Genomic DNA, 27,918 nt, shown 5'->3' on the forward strand with positions numbered 1-27,918 from the left:
AGGTAGATGTGCTACAGCAGCAGATGACCACACCGGGTGTCACTAATGTCAGCTAAGAACGGGAAACTGAGGCTACAATTCATACAGACTCACCAAAACTGGACAATAGAAGACTGGAATACTGTTGTCTGGTCTGATGAGTCTGCATTTCTGCTGCCACATTTGGATGGTAGGGACAGAATTGTGAGTCATCAACATGAAAGCATGGACCCATCCTGCTTTGTTTCACGGTTCAGGCTGGTGGTGGGGGTGTGTGACTCACTTTGGGCCCCTTTGTAACAATTGAGCATTGGTACGATTAGTTCCAATCGGATGTAGTCACCCGATCAGTGATCTTTTTTAATCAGAGCTGTATATTTCAACCTTGTTATTTCAAATAAATGACCAATTAGAAGTCTGCATATGTTAAAATAAATGTGTCCAAGGAACAGTAAGGGAGCAAATAAGTAATCATTGTTGACAATTCCTGAGTAGAAGATCAATAAACAGGATCACATCAAGCAGCGTCCAAAGTGCAGGATGTGAAAAAGATGCCTCTGAGACAAAAGTGTTCCATACTAAACTGCTGAAACGGTGAGATCCTTTACAGAAATGTACTGGAGTCAAAATCACAATATAAGGTTACACGAGTCTCTAAAATACAATGTCTGTTGTTCCTGCTCCATGTAAATAAAATCATTGTGTTTAGGATCTTGTTAAAGGCAGATCAGGACAGCCTCTTCCTGGTTCTCAGGAATTTTCTCCCAGCTGTTTTCCAGGTGTTTCCTCCTTTTCCATACTGAGTAAGACCTTTTTCTAGATTCTGATAAACAAAGACAAATAGCATCAGGTTACATGTGAGTGAATAACAGCTTCTGTGTGCAGTCATCCAAAAGTGACTCATCGTTTTCTTAAACCCCACCCCTTCGAGGCAGCTTGGTGAGGAAAACAAGCAACCCCAATAGGCGTGTTTTTTCTGACCGAATGAGGAAGTACTGTAGACAGATCCTGCTTCAGTAGAAAAGTTCTGATCTGACTGACTGATCACTCAGCTGCAGGAACATTTCACAGGTAAACACTTTTCTGTGTTGTCGCTTTTTATATTTATCAGTAAATATTTTTAAAATCCTCACAAAGGAATAAATCACTGACTGATGTAGTTTGATAAAAAGAAAGTTGTTTGTAAATCAAAGTCTGAAATGAGTTTGTTACTAAGATTAAATAAATGTTTCTTTATTTGTCCTGTTTGTCTAGTTCTCTTGTGGAACAGATCCAAAGATGAATCGTTGTGGTCTGCTTACCGCCCAGAAGAACCCAGGTACAGACCTGTTAGGAAACAGACGAAATGACCTGATTTTAGTTATTTATTTAGTTATTCTGGAATCCCGTTCTCTAAACCACAAAAGCAGTTCTCCTTCAAAGCACAAATCAGTTTAAGTCTGCTAGAAAAACTGTTTATGGCTATGGTCAATATGCAACACATTCACTATGATATGAGGAAAGATTCAGTAGAGCTGCAGCAACAATAGGTGAACTAAGAGATATAAGTAAAGGAAGATGGAATACATTTAAATTAAAGTATTTAGTGGACTTTTCAATCAGACAGATATTTGAAAGTTAACTAATTCAATTTGCTGGGTTATTTCTCTTGTAGGAATATTAAACACAAAAATCTTTGATCTTGATTAAACTGCAATATCTCTGCACTCTCTGTGTCTGTGTCTGTTGATGTGCCGTCTCAGTTCCTCTGAAGAGCGTGGAGGTGGAGCTGCAGGTGAAAGACCATGTGGCTACAGTCATCTCTACTCTGAACTACCAGAACAAGGAGGACAAACCCATAGAGGCGCTTTTTGTCTTCCCTCTGCCTGGAGATGCTGCTGTGTGTCATTTCAGTGCTGACATTGGACAGACACACATTGTAGCTGAGCTGAAGGAGAAGCAGCAGGTGATGTGGACAGAAAGCTTCCGTCTCTGTAAAGCAGCTGCAGATCAGTGAACATCACTGACATGTTTGACGTTTGCTGCAGGCTCGTGAGGAGTATGACGATGCACTGAGCTCAGGGCAGCAGGCCTTCCTGTTGGAGGAGAGTGAGCAGAGTCCTGATATCTTCTCTCTGAGTGTGGGCAGTCTGCCTCCAGGGGAGAGCGCCTCCATCATGCTGCAGTATGTCATTGAGCTGGCTGTGGAGGCTGATGGGGCGCTGAGGTTCTGTCTGCCTGCTGTGCTCAACCCTCGCTACCAACCTCAAGGTATGAAAAACTCAAGATTTGTTGTTCAAATAAATATTCAAACAATCCTAATTGTCAAAACACTTTTAAATAAGACATAGTCTATAGATGAACATGATACTTGATTTAAAATGTGTTATATTGTAACTCAAATGCTACTCTTTGATGGTAGGTAAGCTTATGCAGGTTGTGGGGTTTTGCCTCAGCTGGGTTCACCATGTTGTAGGAATCCATCTGAAAAAATACACTTCCTTCCCATTCATGAAGGTCTGTCAGACTTGTCAGCATTTGTCTCATTCATTATTCATTAATCCTCTTCACCCCTGTCGGGGCATAGGGCGTCTACTAGGTCTCTCCAGCCTCTCCTGTCCTGGGCCACGGTTTCTATCTGGCCCGATGATAATCCAAGAGATTTGGCTTCCGCCGCCGTTGTTCTCTGCCATGTTGTTTTGGGCCGTCCTGGATTTCTCTTGCCTTGTGGGTTCCACTTTAGCGCTTGACGAGTGATACTGTTTTGTGGTTTTCGGAGCGTGTGTCCGAGCCATCCCCACTTTCTCCTTTGATTCTCCACTGGCTCCTGTTTGGTTAACTTCCAAAGGCATTCGTTCGTGACTCTGTCTTACCATCTGATTCTAGTGATGGTCCTGAGACATCTATTGACGAAGGTTTGGAGTCTATGGATTGTGGATTTGGTCGTGCGCCATGTTTCGCATGCGTATAACAGCACAGATTTTACGTTTGTATTGAAAATTCTGAGCTTTGTTGCCTGGGTGATGTGCTGGGATGACCAGATAGGTCTAAGCATCTTGAATACTGCGACCGCTTTTCCGATTCTTGCTTTAATGTCTCGGTCTGTGCCGCCATCTTTGCTGACGATACTGCCCAGGTAAGTGAACTGCTCCACTTCCTCTATGACCTCGCCGTTCAGGATCAAGTGTTCGACTCTGGTATTATTTGACCTCAGGTTCTTGGTCTTGACCATGTTTATATTGGGCCCTACGTTTGCTGCCGTCACGTCAAGAGCTGTTAACTTGAGGTTCATGTGGTCAAAGCGGTGAGACAGAAGTGCGATGTCATCTGCAAAGTCTATGTCTTCCAACTGCCGTAGCAGTCCCCACTGAATTCCCCTCGCTGCCCCTGCTGTTGTCCGCTTCATGACCCAATCAATGGCTATCAGAAATAGAAATGGGGACAAAATACATCCCTGTCGCACACCGGTCTTTACCACGAATGTATCTGTGAGACTTCCCTTGTGGACTACTTGGCAAGTGGAGGGATCATAATTCGCACGGATCAAGTTTATAATCTTCCGTGGGATACCATAATGGTGGAGAAGATTCCAGAGGGTGTTCCTGTCGATGCTGTCGAATGCTTGTTGGAAATCAATAAAGGTGACATACAGCGCAGAGTTCCACTCTAGCGACTGCTCGATTATTATTCTGAGGGTTGCAATCTGGTCCGTGCAGGATCTCTCGCTCCGGAATCCAGCTTGTTCATCTCTCAGTAACTTGTCTACCTCTGTCTTCATACGCTCAAGGATGATTCTGTTGAAGATTTTTCCGGGAATAGACAACAGAGTGATTCCCCTCCAGTTCTTGCATTCTTTGAGATTTCCTTTCTTTGGTATCTTGATGATGTATCCATGTTTCCAGTCAAGAGGTGCTGTCCCAGATCTTGCCAAAGAGATCGTAAAGAGTAACCACTGCTGTCTGCTGGTCAGCCTTCAGTGCCTCTGGCGGGATGCCGTCTGGTCCTGGCGCTTTTTTATTCTTTAGCTGGTTGATTGCTTGACTGATCTCTTCTTTAGAGGGCCTGCATGTGTTGATGGGTAGTGGTTCTGGTGCAGGGATCAGGTCGGGTGGATTTGATGGTGGGGGGCAATTTAGGAGCTCCTCAAAATGTTCTTTCCATCTGTTACACTGCATCAGCGGGTTTGTCAGCACCTTTCTTGTCTTGTCGAAGACTGGATGGTTACCTACTTGTTTCCCCCCTGCCAATTTTCTGGTAATATTGTAGAGCTCTCTAATGTTTTTCTGTCTGGCTGCATGTTCCGCTTCTTCAGCCATGGACTCCACGAAAGTTTTCTTGTCTTTTTTGATGCTCTTCTTCACTTCTTTGTTGGCTAAAGTGTACACTCGGTGGGCTTCTGCTTTTGCGGACCTGGTTTTGCTGTTGTTGAGTACAGCTTTCTTGGTCCTCCTCTCTTCTATTTTTCTCCGTGTATCAGGTGTAATCCACTCTTTGTATTGCCTTGTTCTCTTCTCCAAAACTGTTTCGCATGTTTCAATCCATAGTGACTTAGTCTCTTTCCACATTTGTTCTACGCTCGCATCTTCTGGTAGCTGACTCAGGAGGGCAAATCTGTTTGCGAGTTCCAGCTTGAAGTTAGCTCGTGTGTTCTGGTCCATGAGTTGTTCTACGTTGTATCTTCGCATCTGGGTTGTTCCTTGTGTAAGGTACTTCTTTAGTTTCAGCTTGAATTTCCCAATGACGAGATGGTGATCAGATCCAACGTCAGCACCCCTTCTGGATCGCACGTCTTGCATAGAGCGTCTGAAGTTGCTGGAGATGCAAATGTGATCAATTTGGTTTTCTGTACGATGGTCAGGTGAAACCCTGGTCACTTTATGGATTCTTTTGTGTGGGAATACCGTACCTCCAATCACCAGTCCGTTGAAGACGCAGAAGTCACTGAGGAGTTCTCCGTTTGCATTTGTTTCTCCTTCTCCATGTCGTCCCATGATTTGATCTCTTCCGATGTTGTCTGAGCCTACTTTGGCGTTGAAGTCTCCCATAACGATGAGAATATCCTTCTTTACTTTTTTGTTGATGACACTTTGCAGTCTCTCATAGAAGTCAGTCTTGATCTCGTCCTCTGCGTCATTAGTTGGCGCATAGCACTGCACGATAAAAACATTTCGTACCTTGGCTTTAAACCTTGCTGTAAGGATCCTTTCTGATACTGCATTATGCCCACACCAAGAGTGTGTGGCGCATCTTCGGCTTCATACCCCGAGTAGATCAGTGTTAGTCCTGATGCCAGTCGAATCTGTCCAGACTGCGTCCATCTTGTTTCACATAGTCCCAACACTGTTAGTTTGTACCGTTGCATCTCTGCTTCAACCTGGGCGGTCCTTCCCGCTTGATACATAGTTTGTACGTTCCAAGTTGCGATTTGCGTGGTTGTCCTGGGCGAGAGTAGATTCGTCCGCACGACAGCTTCCTTACGGCTTTTACTGCCTCGCTTCATTAACAATCCGGCCAGATTTTCTCCTCCTCCCAGGACATGAGAAGATGGTGATAATATCCTTTTAGACGTTTCTGTAGCTAGGTTTGTTTTACGGGGAGGGGTTGCTGGCCCCTCGCCCAACCCTCCTCCTTTTTCAACCGGGCTTGGGACCGGCTTAGGCGGAGTTCATTTGTCTCATATTGGAGACTAACTATAAGGGACTACATTAAGTTACAGATTCAGAGGCAGAGAGAAATCCACCGATACCATTACGTATAACATCATTTCTAAATTCAAATTCAAATTAATTTTATTTATAAAGCACCTTTCATGTCAAACAGCTCAAGGTGCTTTCCATAAAAAACAAACAAGAATACAATAAAAACAAACCCCACAAATGAAATAAAATCATTAAATAATAATAACATCATTTCTAAATGAAATAACATGATTCTATCAATATTGAAAAATATCATTTGAACTGAAACACAATAGGTTTATTTCAACATAACGTAAAAAACTGCATCATAGCAGAAAAGACACATGTTGCAGTAAAAACTGATCCGCCCATCATTCCAGTCAAACTTTGAGTTAAGCAAAGTCATGTGACCATCCAGTGTGCTAGAATGTTCTAAGAATGTTCCCTTTGGATTCTTTGGGGGGCTGAACTTTAGGAAACTAAAATGTGAATGGACTTGACATTCATTCTTGTTTACTTGTTAGTTTGGACACATATTTGTCTTCTTCTTCCTCTTTCGGCTTCTCCCATCAAGGGTCGCCACAGCGAACAAGTCACATGGTAAACTTGGCAATGTTTTACGCCGGATGCCCTTCCTGACGCAACCTTCTCAAACCGGGCTTGGAACCGGCACAGAGGTAGAGAAGGGAACAGGGAGCAGCCCGGAGTCGAACCCTGGTTTCACGGACGGAAGGCGCCGCAAACCAGCACGAGCTAAACCAGCTCCCTTTGGACACATATTTGTACACCCCTATAATATACCTGTGTAGGCAAAAAGGCATAAAAGGCGCACAAAATGGAAGACAAGCTCCAACTAACCATTGGTTGGTGTGTTTTTCCATCCTTAAAGAAGAGCCTTGAGCTGAGGCCTGAAAAGTGTTTTAGTACAGAGACAATAGAGGTGGACTTAAAGCAGGTGTGAACAAAAGCTTGGGCTGGAAACAGGTTGAATAAATCTTCTAGAAAACCTGCCACACCCATCAAATGCTCTGAGGACACGCCCTAGGCCGCCGTCAGGCCCTGCAACATTCCTAGTGTTTGTTGTTCTTAGTACTGCTCTGACTTCATTTGTACAGAATGAGTGGTTCAAGTTCACTAAGCTCGGTTTTGGCAGCTGCATGGCTTCAAGGTTCCCTTTCACGACAAGCATAGAGGTTTGCTCATTGAAAAAGGAAAGGTCAGTAGTGGGGGGTGAAGGGTTGATAGACCCGTACCTGCTAAAGACCTGAATGTTCTGCCCCGTCAATCCTCAGGTTGTAGCAAAACATGGCTGCCTTCATGCCCCACCTTAGATTAGCCCAGCTGCACTACAGGCCTGTGCATCTCCAGGTCCAAAATAAAACTCCCTTCAGTATCAGGAAAAACCCCAGAAATAATCTAAGTTAGCGCATGTGTTTTTTTTCTTCCTGCTGTCCAGTACCAAGTGACCCACAGACCGGTACCAGTACAGTACTTTCACTGCTTTAAAGTATAAAACACAACAAACACATATTGTTTCTTTCTGCAGTTTCTTTAAATGTTCATGATTGTGTTCTTCAGTGACTCCTGGTTGTTTGTTGTGGTGTTTGCAGGTAGTGAAGGTCCTGGAGTCCCGGTGAGCTCAGTTCCAGCCTCTGAGATTCCCTACAGTCTGTCCTTTTCTGCACGAGTGTCCTCTCCTCGTCCAGTTTCCAAAGTAGAGTCCAGCTGTTCTCTGGAGCCTCTTCAGTACCTGAACACTGATCACACAGAGGCTGCTGTAAGTAAACAGCTGTGAGAAGTAGTTGTTGCTGAAAAGAAGATACAAAGGTTTCTTCATCTTTGTGTTGTTGGTGTGCAGGTGAAGCTGGCTGCAGGACACAAGTTTGACAGAGATGTAGAGCTGCTGATTTATTACAAAGATGCTCACCAGCCCTCTGCTGTGGTGGAGGCAGGACAGGACTCTGCTAAGCCTGGTGAGAGAAAACTTGTTTTTTTGTTTACATATGGAATTAGTACAAACTAGAATCAACCAATGTAAATCTTTGTACAGAATTATAAGTATTTTGTGGTTCCTGTTGTGTTTCAGGCACTCTGATGGGTGATCCTGTGGTGATGGTTAGTCTGTACCCAGAGTTCCCAGAGTCTGTGATGTCCAAACGCGCCTCATGTGGAGAGTTTGTGTTCTTGGTGGATCGATCTGGAAGCATGCAGTGTCCGACCAATAACTGGAACCAGCAAGAGACTCGCATCAGCAGTGCAAGGGTATTCATCCAGTGTCCAGTCAGTCATGAAAACCTTTCTATCTGTGTGAGATCATGGTCTTCATCAGCTTCTATTCTCTCTCAGGATACTCTGCTGCTCCTCTTGAAGAGTTTACCAATGGGCTGCTACTTTAATATCTATGGTTTTGGATCCAGATATGATCACATTTTCCCGTCAGTGATTGAGTTCAATAATATTATTTATGTCTTAGTAATATGTTTATGTGGATTTCTGTTAAAAATGTGGCTTGCTTTAAATTTACGTTAAAATTGTGTGTAGTCTTGGTAAATGATGTGTCATGGTGCAGTCTTCCCTTTGACCTTTGTGTGTTTCTGATGGCAGGAAGAGTGTGGAATACAGTGAGAAGAGCATGGAGGAGGCTCTGAAGAAAGTTGAGGTGATGCAGGCCGATCTGGGAGGAACAGAGATTCTTCAGCCCCTCCAACACATTTACAGTCAGCCCTGCATCTCCAACCAGCCTAGACAGGTATTTCATATTTCTCTGTGGTAATATACTGTATGTCTAAAGTTCATGCTGAGTGTCAACAAAATCATTCATTTCTTCAGAAATGTTTTGGCAATTTCTATTCCCCTGGAAATGTAACTCACCTTCTCATTTACATTTTGAAATCTCTGTACATGTTTATTTGTCATAAAACTCATAATACAAGTTGTAAACTTGTTTCACAGTAACAGGTTTTTTTGTGTGCTTTTGTGTGACTTCTGTCTGTCTTTCCTCTAAGTTGTTTGTCTTCACTGATGGAGAGGTGGGGAACACAAAGGAAGTTCTAGATCTAGTTAGGAAGAATGCAGGTTCCCACAGGTGAAAGCACTAAAACACAGATTCACTGCATGTGTCCTGTGTTTGTGTGTTGTGTGTTTAACACCAGTGTGTTGTTTGCAGGTGTTTCTCTTTTGGGATTGGAGAAGGAGCCAGCTCTGCTCTCATCAATGGGTTGGCTCAGGAGGGCAGAGGTCACGCTCAGTTCATCACAGGAAGTGACAGGATGCAGGCAAAAGTAAAATAACAAACAACTAACTTCAATAATACGCCTTTATTGAGCAAAATAAACATTTATATGTTATTCACTGTTTCCTAACCATCAGGTGATGCAGTCACTGAAATTTGCACTACAGCCTGTTGTCAAAGACATCTCTGTCACATGGGATTTACCAAAGGGAGTGTCTGCCACTGTCCTCTCTCCACCAATCACAACAATTTTCCAGGGTCAGAGGTCACTGGTTTATGCCCAACTCTCTGGAAAGGTACTGGTGAGATCTCCTTCAGGTTTTGTGTAGAAGTTGTGTGTTTGTGCATGCACTGGTCTCTAAACTGTATTTTGTTTTGTCAGAGTTCCCAAACAGACTGCAGTGTGACGGTGAATTACACTCTGGGAGATCATCCCTATGAGAGCAAACAACAGTTTAATCTGAATCCTGCAAAGGACACTGGGTAATACACATTCCTATTTATTGTGTTTTTTCTGACTTCAATGATATAAAACATTAATCCTACTGTACTGTCCCCTCTGAAACATGACGTAGCTTTCAGCTATACAGCTAGCTGAACTTTGTACCATAAAACAAGACGATCCTCTTTGAAGTTTCTTTAATTATTATTCTTGTAATCTGGGTTACAAAGTGAAACTGTAAAAATACAGAAATAAAAACAGTCATTAGTCTTTTTAAAAAACAACATCAAACAAATGAATCAAGCATTTTAGCTGTCAATGTGCCAAACTGCACACGTCTAACAGCTTTACACTTATCTTTAAACTTGTATGTCTGTTTCAGATCACTGTGTTATGTTAGCTGCATTAGCTAAACACTGGAATGACATCAACCAGACCACACGTTACTTTAACGTCAGTGGTTTATTCTGTGTTCCCTTAATTTCCGTGCGACCGGATACATCACAACAAACAATAGTTCCACTTTGCTTTATCCAGCACCTCCCCTTTCTAGTTAGAACACTTCATCTTTAGTAACATTAACAATTCCATTCCAGAACATAAAAGATGCCCCCCCCATCTAGGATATAAAGTGACCATAGCTTATTCAACTTATTTTTCTTTCTTTTTTTTTGTTAAGCAAACACAAATGTCCTCACACCATTCATCTTTTATTTTAACTACACCGACTCTCACAGATCCAACCGCTTGGACAGACGGGACACTCGTCCTGAAGATGTCACATGAGCTGGTTTAGCAATGTCCTGTGTGTTATTACTAGGTATGCTAGTCTGCATTTTCTCCCACCCCAGACTGCTGTGTGGAAACAGCTGGCTCTGATTGTGCACCTAATTTGACCTTCATCAGTATCAATAATGTACGACCTAGGTGTAGTTGCATGTTGTACAACTGTCCCTTCTTTTTTTTCTTTCGGCAGTCATATAGTTTGACCTGTTTGGAGAACTGTCAAGGGTCGGGCCTGGTGACTCTGATTGTACTGTCGTTGCTGGTTTGCTTTGTACTGCCTCTGTTTGGTTTTGAATTGTTTCATAATTGGCCATCATGGCAGAAGAGTTGCAGGCTGCTGTGGCAATGTTGTCTTCAGCTGTCTGCTCATCAGCAGCTGTGCAGGGGAGTAGCCACACTCGAGTGGTGTAGCTCAATAAGAGAGAAGGGCTTTTGTCTTCTCATCTCCACCTTTCCACAGTCCTTGTTGTATCTGTCCTCTCAGCAACAACTGACCAGCCAGATTGAGATCGTCCTTTTCCAAACAATAAACACTCAGCTCCCGCGGCAGCATGTGCCTTTTGGGGCCAGCCTGTTTTACAATACTCTATAACTTTCCCACAAACAGGGTTGGAGTGTTGTTTTTGTTGAATTTCTATTAGTCTGGGTTCCGTAGCAGGAATGCTTTGAACAGCGGAGTCCACAAAGACTTTGACCTCTGCATCATTGTTCAATTCCTCTTGTGTGAATGTGTGCTTTACCGTTGCTCTTGACAGTGTATCTGCAGTTATTAAGCACTTCCCCTGAACATGCACGATGTCAAACATGAACTACATGAGTATCTTATTTTTTAAACTCAAATGTTTTAAACATACCTGTTGGCTCCATAAAAGTTCACATGTCAACATGTACACAATATAAATAATGTTCACACACGCATACCTATGCCTTCAAACCAACTGTCGTAATATATTTCATTCAATCACGCAAACTATTTGTGCAAAGGTAGTCAGTGAGCTCCTCAGTGGCAAGGCCCCGGGAGTGGATGAAGTCCGCCCTGAGTACCTCAAGTCTCTGGATGCTGTAGGAGTGTCTTGGCTGACACGTCTCTGTGGCGTCGCGTGGCAGTCGGGAACTGTACCACTGGACTGGCAGACAGGGGTGGTGGTTCCCCTCTTTAAGAAGGGGGACCGGAGGGTGTGCTCCAACTACAGGGGAATTACACTCCTCAGCCTCCCTGGGAAAGTCTATGCCAGGGTACTGGAGAGGAGAGTCGAACCTCGGATTCAGGAACAACAGTGCGGTTTCCGTCCTGGTCGTGGAACAGTGGACCAGCTCTACACCCTATCTAGGGTACTGGAGGGATTGTGAGAGTTCGCTTACCCAGTCCGTATGTGTTTTGTGGATTTGGAGAAGGCGTTCGACCGCGTCCCCCGTGGTGTCCTGTGGGGGGTGCTCTGGGAGTATGGGGTCCGGGGAGCCTTACTGAGGGCTGTCCGGTCCCTGTATGACCGGAGAAGGAGCTTGGTGCCCATAGCCGGCAGTAAGTCAGACCTGTTCCCGGTCCACGTTGGACTGCCCTTTATCACCGGTTCTGTTCATAGTTTTCATGGACAGAATTTCTAGGCGCAGCCAGGGGCCAGAGGGGATCTGGTTTGGGGACCACAGGATTTCCTCTCTGCTTTATGCAGAGGATGTTGTCCTGTTGGCTTCATCGAGCCAGGACCTCCAGCGTGCATTGGGGCAGTTTGCAGCCGAGTGTGAAACGGCTGGGATGAGGGTAAGCACCGCTAAATCTGAGACCATGGTTCTTGACCGGAGAAAGGTAGTTTGCAATCTCTCGGTGGGTGGAGTCTCCCTGCCCCAGGTGGAGGAGTTTAAATATCTGGGGGTTTTGTTCACGAGTGAAGGAGAGGGAGTGGGAGTGAGAGCGACAGGCGGATCGGAGCGGCGTCCGTAGTTATGCGGCCGCTGTACTGGTTCGTTGTGGTGAAGAGAGAGCTGAGCCGAAAAGCAAAGCTCTCAATTTACCGGTCGATTTTCGTTCCAATAATCTCCTATGGTCATGAGCTATGGGTCATGACCGTAAGAACGAGGTCCCGAATACAAGCGGCTGAAATGAGCTTTCCTCCATAGGGTGGCTGGGCGCTCCTTTAGAGATAGGGTAAGAAGCTCTGTCACTCGGGGAGAGCTCGGAGTAGAACTGCTTCTCCTCCACATCGAAAGGAGCCAGTTGAGGTGGCTCGGGCATCTAGCTCGAATGCCTCTTGGACGCCTCCCTGGAGAGGTGTTCCGGGCATGTCCCACTGGGCGGAGGCCAAATTTGGCCCGCGGGCCTTGAGTTTGACACATGTGCTTTACGTCATGCCGTCTTCTTCTAAGTCCTCTGCCAAAGTCCCACAACAGTACATTAAACTTTAAGTGCACCTTATAGTCGTGAAAATATGATAACTGAAATACCTCCATACAGGGACCAAAATGTAATGTTTTAGTCTCCGGCCAAATTATAACACTATTTTACACAGAAATACCGTCTACCTTTTGATTCTTTTGAGAAAATAAAATTGCATGAAAGTAATTTATAAATGGTTTGAATATGTCTTTATTGACATCTGACTGTAAATGAAAATTCAAACATGTTTTTTAACTTAATTATTTGAACACACCTGAAATTAGCCAAACAGTATGGACCTGACTTCTGCTCATAGCCCCCTCAGTCATGGTGAAGAACTTTACACCCACGATTCCCCTCTTGCCATGAGTCTTAGGGGCTTAAGGCACACTGTGTTGTAGAGTGAGGATGTACTGTATATGTGCTGAAACCGCGCGCGTGTCTAAGAAGGAGCAGGGAGCTGCAGCGGAAGGAGGGGAGAGCGTGAGAGCAAGAGCAGTGAAAATGTGCTTGGGTGTGTGTCTATGTTTTTAACACAGAGTGAAAGAGAAATGTAAGAAATGAAGGTTTCCCCCAGAAGAAAATGGATGATTCTTTATTAACCCGCTCTGGAGGCTCTGAGGGTCCGAACGGGGAAGTGAACAAACGAAGAAAGATCTGTTTTCGGCGGAGAGGAAAGAAAGAAAAAAATTAATTGCAGGAAAGGTTCAATACATGATATATTTACAGAGAAAAACGGTACACAGAAAGAGTTTTCAAAGTTTTAATAATATACCTGAGCTTTTCTTTCCAAACAGTGCCTGTGACGTGGCAGTAACACTGCAGCAATATGGTAGAAAAAACACTAACAGGGGTGGTTAAAAAAAATACCTGTAAAAGTCACTGAGAGCAGCAGTAACTTATAAGTGCGTGCGCTCCTCTTGCGTGCGCCAGAAGTTTTTCGTCCACAACAGTGACACACCGTAACACAGCACTAACAGGGCTGGTTTAAAAAACATGAACGTAAAAGTCACTGAGAGCTTTCTTCATCTTCCTCCTGTGCATTGAAACCATGGAAGTCTTCCTCCTCAGTGTCTGATTGGATTAGCATCAGACATTCTTAGTCACACTCTCTCTCAGTTTCTCCTTCGTTGTAGCTGTCAGTGTCACTCTGAGGCAAATTCTCTCCTGAGCCTACGCTGTCCTCTCCGTCACGCAGCAGAGCGGGTTTTCCAAACCTGTTGGTAATGGTGGATTTTTTCACACTGCTTTTAAGGATTTCTTTTAACTTGAAAGCTGGGTCATATTGTAGTGGCGGTCACATGCAGGTTGGGTCTAATTGCACCAAAGGATTGTGAGATGCGGCCAAAGTAGGGCTGAGAACGGGTGTTTCTTTTTTGTTGCACAATGACTGAGGGGTCTATGGCTACGTTCACACTGCAGGGCTTAATGCTCAATTCGGATTTTTTGAAAAAAATCTGATTTGTTTGCTAGACCGTTCACATTTCCAAGTAAATCCGAACTTTTGTGATCTCCAGTGTGACCGTGACACGACCCAAACGAGACCCGCATGCGCAGAAGCCAGAAGAATACTCAACGGTGAACGACGTCACTTGTTGTTTGCGGAGCAAACGTTAACAATGGATGTCAACAACAGTGTTGTCAAAAGCGGAGCTCTTTTTGTAATATTAAATTTATTTTCACGAAGGAGCAGCACAATTACAATCTTCTCATTTTAAGAAGGCAATGGAGTCGGGATCGTCTGTACCCACTGTTGTGGAAAGGAAATGTGCATGTGTTGGGGCCGCGCGCCCGCATGTGTGTGTGTGCAAGCGCGTGCCGCGATAGAGAATAGGGGGGGGGGGGGCAGTGTGGGCGCGCATTCATGTTGTGTGTTACGGAGGAAGGATGACGGTAATAAAAGAAGGTTTCCCCCAGAATAAATGCTATGGACTCTTTATTAACCCGTTCTGGAGAATCTAAGGATCAGAACAGGGAGGAGGAGGAGGATCGCCTCGGGTCCCCCGCGCTTCTGAGCACGGTCGGAAAGGGGAGAAAGAAAAAAAAGTTATCGCGGGAAAGGTTCAACACCACGCTCTCCCATTTATCTGGAAAGTTTTTCAAAAACCGCCCAGTTGCGATAAGAGCCCTGGAGTTTGGCCTGAAAAGAGCGATCACCCCAAATATTAATCCAATCAAGGCAAGGCAAGGCAAGGCAAGGCAAGTTTATTTGTATAGCACAATTCATACACAAAGTAATTCAAGGTGCTTCACAAAACAGAAAAATGCATTAAAATCACAATACATCATAGAAATAATCAACATAAAATTTACTTTAAAAGAAAAGAAAAAAAAAAAAAATTTGAAAACTGATTTAAAAATAAAGGAAGGAAAGGAAAGAAAAGTGCAGATAGGACCTTTCAGTCATATACACGGCTAAACAGAAATGTTTTAAGTCTAGATTTGAACATGAGCACAGAAGAGGCCTGTCTTACGACTTCAGGGAGGCTGTTCCAGATTTTAGCTGCAGAATATTGAAACGCTGATTCCCCTTGTTTAGTTCAGACTCTGGGAATCAACAGGAGGCCGGCCCCTGAGGTCCTCAGAGTACGAGATGGTTCATATGGCACTAACATGTCAGAGATGTACTTTGGTGCTCGGCAATGGAGAGACTTGTACACAAGCAGAGCTGCTTTGAAGTCTATTCTTTCAGGTACAGGGAGCCAGTGCAGAGACCTGAGCACAGGACTAATGTGATCATACTTCCTGGTTCTTGTCAAGACTCGAGCAGCAGCATTCTGGATGTACTGAAGCTGTTTTACAGCTCGTTTGGAGAGGCCGGTGAGCAGGCCGTTACAGTAGTCTAACCTACTGGAGACAAATGCATGAATAAGTATCTCCAGGTCTGGCTTTGACACTATGTTTTTGATTTTGGCAATGTTTTTCAGATGATAAAATGCCGCTGATGTTACTGACTTGATATGGCTGTTAAAGTTCAGGTCAGAGTCCATGATTACCCCTAGATTTCTGACTTGATTTGAGGGTTTAAGAGACAGAGAATGAAGGTAGCTGCTGAGACTTTCTCTTTGTTTCTGTGGGCCAAAAATAATAACTTCGGTCTTGTTTGAGTTTAGCTGGAGAAAGTTGTTCTGCATCCACGCACTGATCTGTTGGAGGCAGTGGCTGAGTGAATCCACCGGCCCATATTCACCTGTTGTCAGTGACACATAGATCTGAGTGTCATCTGCATAGTTGTGATAAGATATGTTATTACTGCGTATTAACTGCCCTAGTGGCAGCATGTAGAGGTTGAACAGAAGGGGTCCCAGGATCGATCCCTGGGGCACACCACAAGTCAAGGCCATGTAGTCTGAGACAAACTCCCAATTTCAACAAAATATTTCCTGTCTTCTAGATAAGACTTGAGCCAACTTAGGGCAGATCCAGAGATGCCAAGCCAGTCTTGGAGTCTGTGCAAAAGGATCCCATGATCAACAGTATCAAAGGCAGCACTCAGGTCTAGCAGGATTAAGACAGAGACTTTGCCATCATCAGTGTTCAGGCGGATGTCGTTGGTTACCTTGATAAGAGCAGTTTCTGTGCTATGATGGGGTCTAAAACCTGACTGGAAAACATCAAATGAATTGTTTAATAAGAGAAAATCAGTGAGCTGTTGGTAGACAACTTTTTCAAGGACTTTTCCTAAAAATGGCAGATTAGAGATAGGTCTGTAATTATTCAGTACAGTGGGATCAAGACCGTTTTTCTTCAGGAGAGGTTTAATGACTGCAGTTTTTAATGCCTCTGGAAATATTCCAGATTGAAGAGACATGTTAACTATTTGAGTAATTGATGGCAACACACTGTTCAGGACAGACTTTAGAAATCTCGTGGGTAACACATCAAGGCAGCATGTAGACGAGCTCAGACGGGTGATGGTCTCTTGGACAGTTTGGTCAGTGACAGGTACAAAGTGAGTCAGCTTAGAGTGAGTAGGTGGCCGTTCGATAGTTATATGTGTTGTGGAGTTGATGGCTTTTTTAATGCCCTGAACCTTGTCATTAAAAAATACAGCAAACTCATTACATTTAGGTGTGCAAACCAGTTCTATTGGTAGCTGGGTTGGAGGGTTAGTTAATCTGTTTACTGTTGTGAACAGGACACGAGAGTTGCTGCTGCAACTTCCAATGATTTCAGAGTCAGTGACCTCCCTTCCCTTCCACTGACTGGTCTCAGCAGCATCGTCCACCATGGTTGATGTTTACGTTCTCGTTCCCGCCTACTTCAACGCAAAATGATGACGTTTGTTGCGTGTCGATGACGTACGGTTCGGAATCAAGTCACTTGGCCGGTCAGACGGCGGTCGCAATTGAAAAGAACGGCTACAATTCGGAATCAGGACGGCAAACCCACGGGGCCTGGGTCGCAATTGAAAAGATCGGATCTGTGTCAATCAGACTGTCATGAAAAGATCGGAGTTGGGCCGCTTAGGGGCAAAAAATTCGGAATTGGGTCGTTTCAGCCTGCAGTGTGAACGTACCCTAAGAGCAGAAGTCAGTTGCATGCTGTTTGGCTGCTTGTAAGTGTGTCAAAATAAATGGGCTTGTTCCCAGAAGTAGGATTTTGCATTGAACCTCCTCTCAGAGACTGCATGAGCACCCCTAGCGGCCATCAAAAAATGCATAAATTGGCTGCATCATTAAATAAGCCACAGGGTTGAGAGCGTATGACAAAAGTAGCAGCTTAAAGTCCAGAAATTACGGTAATTTGGTGCAAACGATTACTCACTGTGTGGCGACTGACCCTCTAACTTTTAATCACCAAAGTAGAAAAAAATACTCACAACTGGCGAGTGTTCATTTGGGCCCCCATCAAAATGAATGTCAATACGAATTTTTCTATCAAGAAAAAGTTCTATCTTGATATAAATATCGATATCGTTTTACCATCCAGCTCTACTTCTGAGTGTCAAGAATACATTAAAAACATTATAGAATTGTCTGACAAACTCCATAAAAGCGTCATAAAACAGAAAAGTCATCCCTCAGTATACAGTCAGACAAAAACAAAAGACTACAAATGGTTTCATTTTTTCATCCTCACCTCCCTTTTTCCTTCTCTTCTGTTTGTAGGTTAACAGTCCACAGGTTAGCTGCTCGTATTTTGATTCGTTCTCTGGAGTCTGAGGAAAGAGAGAACAGAGGAAAGTCAAATGAAGACATGAAGAGGAAGGTGGTGGAGCTCAGTGTCCAATCAGGAGTGAGCAGTCATCACACTGCCTTCATTGCTGTCAACAAAGACAATGGTGATGCTGTTCAAGGACCTCTGGTGCGCAGAAATGTTCCAACCCCTGGTGAGTCTTTTACCATTAAACTGTAGTCCAGACCTGAGGACAGAGTGTGGGGGAAGGTCAAGATTATAACTGCAAAGGTTTTACATTTTTCTTTTTCTGTTATGACCCCCTTCAACATGCACTCAAAAAACCTCCACGCACCTTCAGTCAAGTAAAACATTATTGATTTAAAAATGAGGTCATTTTGAAATAGGGGTGGGGTGTGCATTGTGTAGGCCCTCCTTTTTGAGTAGTGGTATGACAGGGAAGGTTCAAAGGGGGAGGTTTGGGGTCTAGAGGGCACGAGACCACTTAGCACCCATCCAGGTGCAGGTGGGGACCCGGTGGGGCCTTAGATTAGATTCTCTGTTTAATCATTTTGTTACATTTTGTTTATTTCTTCTTCTAAAGGTCCTCCCATGATGGCGATGTGTTCTGCTCCTGTGCGTAAGTGAAAATAGGATAATTTTGTTGCATTTTGTGTTTATTTTTTTTTTCCATAGGTCTTTTTCATTGTCTTCCCATGATGGCCATGTGTTCTCCTGTGGGTAAGTGAAAATAGTATGGAGTAGGGATGGCCCTTTTGACATGCCGCTTTGGCGCACGGTTCACCTTCATGAAACAAAGTGATTAGGAACAATGTTTCGGGGCCTGTGTCAACTAGCGCAGATCACGTGGTTGATGACGTATGACCCGCCAAATGCATCGTTTGGTCTAACCACGGTTCAGATGTCACTTGTGTTTTGAACAGTTGGGCGCGCTATTTTCTACAAAAACTAAATCCTGAACGTTTCCCGACCAGTTCTATTGTTTCCCCTGTATTGGAGTCAGTTCATTGCACTTTACCATGACGATAAAAAACGTAGTGTGGCTCAGGATTGTTTCAACTTGATTTCTCCTAATAAAACAATACACTATGAACATTGTGTATAAAAAATAATAATTTGATAAATCTATAATGGCTAGCTGAATTGGTATCATTAGAGATAGCTTAGTGGAACAGTTAATAGGTTTGCATCCAGAGGTACTGGGTTCAATGCCAGCATACGACACCTTTTCTTTTTGCGTTAATTTTCTTCATTTGATGTGTATTTAACTGTGTCAAGCACCTCTCACAGAAAACATCACATGTTGTTTTGTTTTACGTTGTTTTTTTTAATCATCACTAACAACATTGTTTTGTTTTACGTTTCATCATCATTTCCACATTGAAGTGTTACAAAGAGCTTAGTTGAAACATATGTCGATAAACGTCCAGTCTGCCACCAGATGCTGCTGTTCTGTGTGGTTTCAAAGCCCTGAATGGGTGGTTCATTTTTCTGGCACAATTACATGAACCCCAAGGGAAGCTTCATGGGGCTTCTATTCCCATCCCTAGTATGGAGACAATTAAAAAATAGTTTTCGCTATTCTTTATTATTAAAATGAACCAACACACAACAATATGTAAAAAATAAACAGCTAAAAGTACTTTTAAAACAGTAATTGGGTATTACTGTCATTATTAGGGTTTTTTGCCTTAGTTTTTGCTTCTGTTTTTGTTTTTGTCATGATCAAAGTTCGGCTTTCTGTTTTATTTTGAAGGTTTCTCTTTCTATGTCTTAGTTTTGAGTTTATGTTCCCTTGTCTCAATCTCCCCTGATTGTTTTCACCTGTGTCTCGTCAGTCCTGTTTGCTTATATGTCTTGTCTCTGCCGTCCTCTGTGTTGTTCCATACTGTCTTCTTCCTGTTTACCTGGTTAGCCTCCAGTTAGTGTTGTTGGGTTTCTCTGCTTGGCAGCGCTCTCTGTTATGGTAATAAACCTCTTGCCTTGGAACAGTTTGCCTCCCGTCTGTGCATTTTGGCTCCTTCACCAATCTTCATACCTGATAATTACAGAGATTCTGTCATTCTATATATTGACATTATTCAGTTCTACTAAACATAAACGTTGCTTTACTTTAGTTTGTAACAAACTAAATGTTTTTCTTTTTCCTGTTGCTGACTTAAATCTCTGTTTACATTTTATTCTATTGCAGCAATATTCAGTCTTCCAAGGTTTTGTGATGTGGCGATCGCATCAAATCTTGTAATTTTATTTACAACATGACTCCTAAAGTCTCAGTCTCTAACAAAAATCACAGCTAAAGGTCATGTTTATTGGTGTTTATATATTCTTCATGAACATGGACGTAATCGGTTCTGTAACTTTGGGGGGGACAAGTTGACGATTGATGAGAGCATTTAAACTCTGAAACAAAAGTAGAGAATAATTTAAAGTTGTGTGCAGAGTGAGGAGACAAATGTGGGAATTTATCTGGTTTAGCTTGTATGTATATGTGTGTGTATACATGTGTGGGTGGGTGGGTGAGGGAGGGGTCCCATCTTTGTGTGATTGTCCTTTGTTTGCTGTTTTTAACAATTTTAGGTCTTTATGACTGTTTTATCTGCTTTTATGTGAAGCGCTTTGTGTTTTTAACTGAAATGAAAGGCGCTATATAAATAAATAAAGTTTGAGTTTGAGTTTACAGGGCACGAGACCACTTAGCACCCATTCAGGTGCAGGTGGGGACCCGGTGGGGCCATAGATTAGATTCAGTGTTTAATCATTTTGTTACACTTTGTTTATTTCTTCTTCTAAAGGTCATCACATGATGGCGATGCGTTGTGCTCCTGCAGGTAAGTGAAAATAGGACAACAATTCAAAAATGATTTTGTTTATTTTTTATTATTGCAATAAACAAACACACAACAACATGTAAATAAACAGCAAAAAAATTAATTTTAAAACAATAATTCGGTATTACAGAGATTCTTTTATTTAATATATTGACATTATTCAGTTTTACTAAAACGTTGCTTTACTTTAGTTTGTGATTAAACAAATGTTCTTGTTCTTTATGTTGCTGACTTAAATCTCTGTTTACGTTTTATTCTAGTGGAGCAATATTCAGTCTTTTTTCAAGTCAATTCCTGTAATTTTTTTTAAGGTCTTCAACTTTTTTTAATCACCTCAGCATTTCTACAACTTTGGCTAACAGCTCTCATGTTTAACACTGATCAAACTGTCCCTGCCAATCAAGTTTAGAGGTTCAAACTGAGGCAAACATAACCATTCAAACACGCCCCTACATTGCACTTTTTAATGCCCCCTCTTTTCTTGCGATGAGGATGCCATCATGGCTCATTAAGTCTCAGTTTCTAACAAAAATCACAGCTAAAAGTCGAGTTTAATGGTTTTTAAATATTCTTAATGAACGTGGACGCAATCTGTTTTGATCTGCTTTTAAAATGTGAACAAAACAAAAGTTGACGACTGAGAGCATGTCAACCCTGAAACAAAAGTGAAGAATAACTGAAAGTTGTGTACAGAGTGTGGAGACAAATGTGTGAATTTACCAAGTTAGGCTCTGAGAGAAATCTAGTTTTAGGTTCTTTATTGGCTCAGGTTGAAAATGAGCTCATTTAATGTTATCAGTAATAAAGGAAAAGTTATTTTTAATGCCACACTGAGTCAGCTTGATAGAAGATCTACCGTTACACTGAGCGATGCAGCAACTGACCTGAAAGACAAGATCAAGTCTAGAATGAACACCAGACAACCTTGACTCTACCCACAAGGGTTAAGCTGACATACCTCCTTTTTGAGTGGTGGTATGACAGAAGGTTCAGGGTGGGGGAGGTTTGGGGTCTACAGGGCATGAGACCACTCAGCACCCATTCAGGTGCAGGTGGGACCCGGTGGGGCCTTACATTAGATTCTGTGTTTAATCATTTTGTTACATTTTATCTATTTCTTCTTCTAAAGGTCGTCCCATGAGGGTGATGTGTTCTGCTCCTGTGGGTAAGTGAATATAGGATGGAGAAAATTCAAAAGTTATTTTGTTTATTCTTTATTATTACAATAAACAAACACACAACAACATGTAAATAGACAGCAAAAAAATTAATTTTAAAACAATAATTTGGTATTACACAGATTCTTTTATTTAATATATTGACATTATTCAGTTTTACTAAAACGTTACTTTTCTTTATTTTGTGACAGAACAAATGTTCTTGTATTTCATGTTGCTGACTTAAATCTCTGTTTATGTTTTAATCTAGTGGAGCAATATTCAGTCTTTTTAAGGTTTTGTGATGAGGCGATCGCACCAATTCCTGTAATTATTTTAAGGTCTTCAACTTTTTTTAATCACCTCAGCATTTCTACAACTTTGGCTAACAGCTCTCATGTTTAACACTGATCAAACTGTCCCTGCCAATCAAGTTTAGAGGTTCAAACTGAGGCAAACATAACCATTCAAACACGCCCCTACATTGCACTTTTTAATGCCCCCTCTTTTCTTGCGATGAGGATGCCATCATGGCTCATTAAGTCTCAGTTTCTAACAAAAATCACAGCTAAAGGTCGAGTTTAATGGTTTTTAAATATTCTTCATGAACGTCGACCCAATCGGCTTTGATCGGCTTTTAACTTGGTGAAAAAAAAGAAAGTTGACGACTGAGATCATGTTAACCTCAAACAAAAGTGAAGAATAACTGAAAGTTGTGTACGGAGTGTGGAGACAAATGTGTGAATTTACCAAGTTAGGCTCTGAGAGAAATCTGGATTTAGGTCCTTTATGATCTCATTTAATGTTATCAGTAATGAAGGACACGTTATTTGTTAATTCCACACTGAGTTGTAACAGACCACCCTCCACTCTCTGAGGGGAATGTCGCAACGCCGTCCTACGGCAGCCGTGTATTCTAGGAGTGTATGAACCTTTTTCTCAATTAACCATCACATTCATCACTCAATGTACAAAAAACTGATTTCCCGAAGTCCATAATATTCACAAAACCAAAGTGTAATCCCAAATCCCGCAGTCTGATGAGAAAAGAAAAGAAAAATGTTTGCCAGTCTCACGCGTTTGGTGGGAGGCTGCTCCGCCTCATTCGCTGGAATGCGTTCCACCTATCAAAGAGCCCGCCGCTGATCCTCATACCGGAACGATCCGAGCCTTTTGGGAAACAATACTCCGCCAGGAATTGTAATGTCTGGGGTAATCCAAAACGTAGCCAGAAAGGTAATCCACAGTACGAGACTCGCTTGCTCCTCCGCACTCCTGGTCTGCCAACAGCTGTCCTTCTTTTTCGCGCACCCGCGTCACTTAAAAAAGTAGGTGTGTCACCCTGACACCTGGCTGTCATTTGTCAGCTGGTCCCGTTCATCCAATGAGATGACGACAGACAAAACATGACCACAAATGTCAACTTGAATAACAACCTGTTAAATAAATTCACATGTTTTCAAGCTTGCTGTCATGGATAGAAACAGTTATTTTTGGTGGTAACCATTACAGAGTCAGCTTGATAGAACCTCTACCGTTACACTGAGCGATGCAGCAACTGATCTGAAAGACAAGATCAAGTCTAGAATGAACACCAGACAACCCAGACTCTACCCACAAGGGTTAAGCTGACATACCTCCTTTTTGAGTGGTGGTATGACAGAGAAGGTTCAGGGTGGGGGAGGTTTGGGGTCTACAGGGCACGAGACCACTCAGCACCCATTCAGGTGCAGGTGGGACCCGGTGGGGCCTTACATTAGATTCTGTGTTTAATCATTTTGTTACATTTTATCTATTTCTTCTTCTAAAGGTTCTCCCATGATGGCGATGTGTTCTGCTCCTGTGGGTAAGTGAATATAGGATAATTTTGTTGCATTTTGTGTTTAACATGTGTTTGTGTTTATTTTTTTTCAATGAAAAATGATTTTTTTAATTTCTCTATTATTACAATAAACAAACACACAACAACATGTAAATAAACAGCTAAAAATAATTTTAAAACAATAATTTGGTATTACAGAGATTCTTTTATTTAATATATTGACATTATTCAGTTTTACTAAAACGTTGCTTTACTTTAGTTTGTGATTAAACAAATGTTCTTGTTCTTTATGTTGCTGACTTAAATCTCTGTTTGCGATCAGACCAATTTTTGGGAATTTAATCAAAAAAATCATGTAAAATGATTTTATTATCAGGCACAGATACTTCTCTTTCTGTTAAAGAGAAGTCAAACACCTTTTTCTTCTCCTGTGTCACTGCCAAGGCTTCTCCTGTTCTGTCCACTCCTCTGACTCTGCATTTCCATTCTTTTGGTCATTTTCTCTCTCTGAAAATACATTTCTTTGAATATTACTACATAATACTAATTGCTGTCAAACACTGATTACAACACGATCAACATCTCATGTTTCTCTTTGCTTTACATGATCTAGATCTGATGATGGACAAAAGATGTGATTTCGGTAAGTGAATCACAAGAATGTGATATATTCTTTTGTTTATTATTAATACTGCAAAAATAAAAGTGATTACAAATATTTATAGGAATTTTGAGCTATCAGAAGTAACTAACGCAATATAAAACTAATTTAGTTTTAAAGAAAGACACACTGCGATGAAATGTTGTTGTTTTTGGTGTTTTTAACACTTTCTAATGGAATTTTTTATGATGGAGGACATAAATACAGAAAACTGAGTTTAAAGTTATATTTCTGAGTATTTTTTTATTGTTAGTAATCATTATCAGACGTTGGAAAAAGCTTGTAATGTAGAACTTACAACGGCAGGCCACAAGCTCCCTGCTCCCCTCCATTCTGATGAATCCACTGTAGAAAAAAAAGATCCTTGTTTGTCTGGAATCTGGATCAAAACAAGTCATGAATCTTTTTTATATATAATCAGAATGAATTCATTTTCAGTTAATACAAGTTAGAAAAAATATTGTCAAGTTTAAAGTTATGCCAATATTTAAATAGTTTTTTGTTTTCTAATGATCAGTGAAAGTTTTGCAAACTTCCGAAAAGAAGTAACTACTGACATCATCTTTAAGTATTAGCAGAAAATCAACATAGACAAAGAGTCAGACCCTGGAGATCCCATTGCAGCGACCCGGTTCACTGAGAAGGGTTAGTCACTGATGTGGAGGATCCCTCTGAGGACATTATGCACATTATACATTAGTTTACTGGGTAACTTTCAAAGCCATGCAAACCTACAATCATGGACTAAAATATAGACACTCCTGCAATTCTGTCTGAAAATGAAACATATGTTTTCCTAATGGAAGAAGCTTTTGTAATGCAATTATAAAAACAAACAAACATAAAAACTGGAGTGTCAGCAATGTTTGGATAAAGTATCACAGTCACAACAGTCTGACATTCCCTCATGGTAATCACATCAAATCAAATCTGAAGTTAAATAGTATGGACATTTTTCTGTAGAGTGGAGCTTCATTTTGAAAAAGCATTTCTGGTATTGACTTTTATTTTTAATTATGCTACAGAAAACTTCCATAAAATAGCACTTTTCTTATGGAACACAATACAAAGTGCTTTACACCTCTCAGTAATAATGTTAATGTTCTTGATGCTCTGCAAGCAGAGGATAAAAGCACGCATCAGCGTCTCCATGTTAGCAAGAGGGAGAAGTGGGCGGACCCTAGCTAAATTTATAATATGATTTAAAAAAAACAATTTAACCACATGTTTAATGTGAGGGATAAAAGATAGCTTAGAGTAAAAAAATAACTCCTAGACTTCTGTTTCTGAATAACTGAGAATTCTTTTATTTTCACAAACTGTTTCTTTCGTTTGGCTTCAGTGTTTGACCAGCCTGGCCAAAGACTTCTGTGAGATGGCATCACTGTGTTTAACCAAGATTTGTGACAAATCAGAATGTCTGCTATCAAAGAAACAAAACAACAAAAAGACAATTCAATGTAATTGAGGTCAGGGCTGCTGTCAGGCCTTCCAACCTCTGTAGAACCAATTCTGATCAAACTCTCTGTACGGGGCTGAGTTTTCTCCCATCATGCATTTACAATGAGATGATGTTTGATGATTGCAAAGGAGATAACTTTTTCCCAGCAACCCCACTGTCTCCAGAAAAATGTTTGGTTTCATAAGTGCAGCACTTTCTGTTTAAATGCTTAAAAACACTAAAGTTTTAACTAGAAAAGAGAGTAGCTATTGTTTTAGGGCTAACAGAACATAATGCATTTCTTATTTAACAATATTTTTAGGAGCCGCTGTGCCTGAGCAGCCCCGCAGAGACCCTCTGCTGCAGCTGGTTTCCCTCCAGAAGGCGTCCGGCTGCTGGTTGCTTGATGCAGCTCTGGCCTCAGTTCTGGGAAAAACAAGTGAGGAGGTGGAGAAGTCAAAGCCTGCAGAGGTGGGTCACTGTCAGAAAAAAATCTAGCTGTTTTAGGAGATTAAAAGAACTGAATTCATTGAAAGTCTTAACACTTTAAAATTTTAGCTAGAGTGTTTTTTCTCATGTTGTCTTTGTGTTTCACATTTGACTTGATTTAATTGAAAAGGTCAGCAGTGAGGTGTGGGCCACCATTCTGGCTCTGATCTGGCTTCATGGATTCAAGATGGATGCAAAGGATGAATGGGAGCTTCTGGCTGTGAAGGCTGCTTCATGGGTCCAAGCTCAGAATGGTAATATGTCTAGAATGTCAAAGTACTTTTAATTGATGTACATTTACAGGTGAGTAAACGTACTCACCTGTCTCGTGATAAAATACTCAAAAAATGGGTGAAAACTGAAACCAAATATAAAGACTAAAACATTGTTTTTACAGCAAAGTAAAGAAGTTATAATAACTTGAGGTTACCTAAATGATTCATAGTTAATATTGGTTCATTTTGAACGATCCGATTCTTTGACCTAAAATGGATCCAGAACATCTTTATCCAAAACTTCCACCAGTGTGACTCAGAGAGAAATACCTGCTACTGAACAGTGAAGTTTTCCAGATTCTCTGGATTTCTTCAAGATAATCAAGTGTAAATTAAATACGTGTTCAAACAAACAAGCAAACAAGAATGAATGTCAAATCCATTCACATTTTAGTTTTCCTAAAGTTCAGCCCACTATAATTTGACTGTAATCAGGTGTAAGATTCTTGTCTGAAGAGTCCAAAAAATAATCAGGAGAGTTCTCCAAGTTCTGAACTTCAGGAAGACATTACATCAGCAGGTACTGTTCAGTAATGTGTGAAGCAATCTGCTGAATCATGGTATTCATGGATGCTCGCCACGCAAAACTCCCATGCTGGGAAAAAAATCATGTTGAGGAAAAAAACCATTTGGAGATCCCTGTGGTTTACTGGAAGACTGTAGTACAGTCACGTGAAAACCAAATGGATTTTTCTGACTGATTCCTACACACTGTTTGGAGAGGAAATAGCACCATCCACCACCCCAAGAACACTGTAGCACCAGTTAAGTTTGGGGGTGGAAGCATCATGGTTTGGGGCTGATTTTTCAGCAGGTGGTACTGGCAGAATGATTGAAAGCAAGATGAATAGAAAAATGTATTGGATAAAAAAAAACTGCTGAAAAGCTGAAAATGAAAAGAAGGTGGATATTTTAGCAGGACAATGAAACACAAGGCCGAGGAAACAATAAAATGTTTCTTTTTTTTTTGGCTTCATAGCAACAACTGGTGACATTTTTTTGTGTCAGTAGGCCACTAAGAAATCCCAGTACTGATAAAATACTGATGTGTTAAAAATGTTTTTTCCCTGCTAAATGACTCAATGCTGGAAACATGCTTGATACATTCTCAAGCATTTTGACAATAATCCCCTTTCTGAAATATCTGGATTGATGTTTTAGATGTAAACTGAGGTTTAACACTGAACTTGTCATTTTTCTGACTTGTCTTTCAGCTCCATGTGTGAAGGAGTGTGTTGATGCTGCAAATGCACTGCTGGGTTACAAAGTGCAGAAGGATGCTCTGGGGCTCTGAGGTGGAGACCGACATTCCAACGTGTGACAGAAGATTTAATGTTTACGTCTCATGTTCATGACGTTATTGACCTTAATACACTGCATGCTCTTGGTGTTGTGATGGTAAAAACTTTAGAATTTTTAATTCGTTTCTAAACAACTGCTAAATTAAAGTTTAATATTGTTATTGTTGGAACATGTTGATCTACACAGTATATGTTTAAATACTGACAATGCTTACATGATTTCATTTCCCGGGCAATCCCCTGTAGACGTAAAAACAAATGTCTCTACTTCCTTTGAAATCTGCTTTAAAACTATAAACTCTCTCTATTAAATGGAACTGCTGAATCTGCCTTTG

At 41.6% G+C, this 27,918-nt stretch overlaps 1 protein-coding gene and 1 long non-coding RNA gene across 7 annotated transcripts; one reads left to right on the forward strand and one right to left on the reverse strand.

The window, feature by feature from the left end:
* The first annotated feature begins 939 nt into the window (after positions 1-939).
* On the forward strand, positions 940-27,918 carry LOC101161821 (von Willebrand factor A domain-containing protein 5A). Of its 6 annotated transcripts, none has more exons than XM_020708466.2 (22): positions 941-1,050; positions 1,234-1,297; positions 1,722-1,924; positions 2,007-2,229; positions 7,247-7,413; positions 7,495-7,609; positions 7,723-7,898; positions 7,983-8,071; positions 8,241-8,385; positions 8,642-8,721; positions 8,803-8,917; positions 9,006-9,164; positions 9,251-9,351; positions 17,579-17,799; positions 18,282-18,326; positions 20,402-20,437; positions 21,567-21,602; positions 23,405-23,440; positions 24,030-24,059; positions 25,841-25,989; positions 26,138-26,261; positions 27,497-27,918. In XM_020708466.2, the coding sequence occupies exons 2-22, from the start codon at positions 1,258-1,260 to the stop codon at positions 27,574-27,576; spliced, it is 2,370 nt and encodes a 789-aa protein (XP_020564125.1). In that variant the 5' UTR covers positions 941-1,050; positions 1,234-1,257; the 3' UTR covers positions 27,577-27,918. The 6 variants fall into 6 exon arrangements, with proteins under 6 accessions (XP_020564126.1, XP_020564125.1, XP_004075917.1 ...); XM_004075869.4 differs by lacking the exon at positions 18,282-18,326 and adding an exon at positions 18,190-18,225 and having other exon boundaries at positions 942-1,050; positions 27,497-27,753; XM_020708467.2 differs by lacking the exon at positions 23,405-23,440 and having other exon boundaries at positions 940-1,050.
* Positions 22,368-25,834, reverse strand: LOC110016258. The gene is made up of 3 exons (XR_002291576.1): positions 24,683-25,834; positions 24,376-24,422; positions 22,368-23,157 (listed from the first exon to the last, which is right to left on the reverse strand). It is a non-coding gene; the product is annotated as an uncharacterized LOC110016258 (long non-coding RNA).

This window comes from Oryzias latipes, chromosome 13, assembly GCF_002234675.1.
Source record: "Oryzias latipes chromosome 13, ASM223467v1".
Classification (NCBI taxonomy): domain Eukaryota; kingdom Metazoa; phylum Chordata; class Actinopteri; order Beloniformes; family Adrianichthyidae; genus Oryzias; species Oryzias latipes.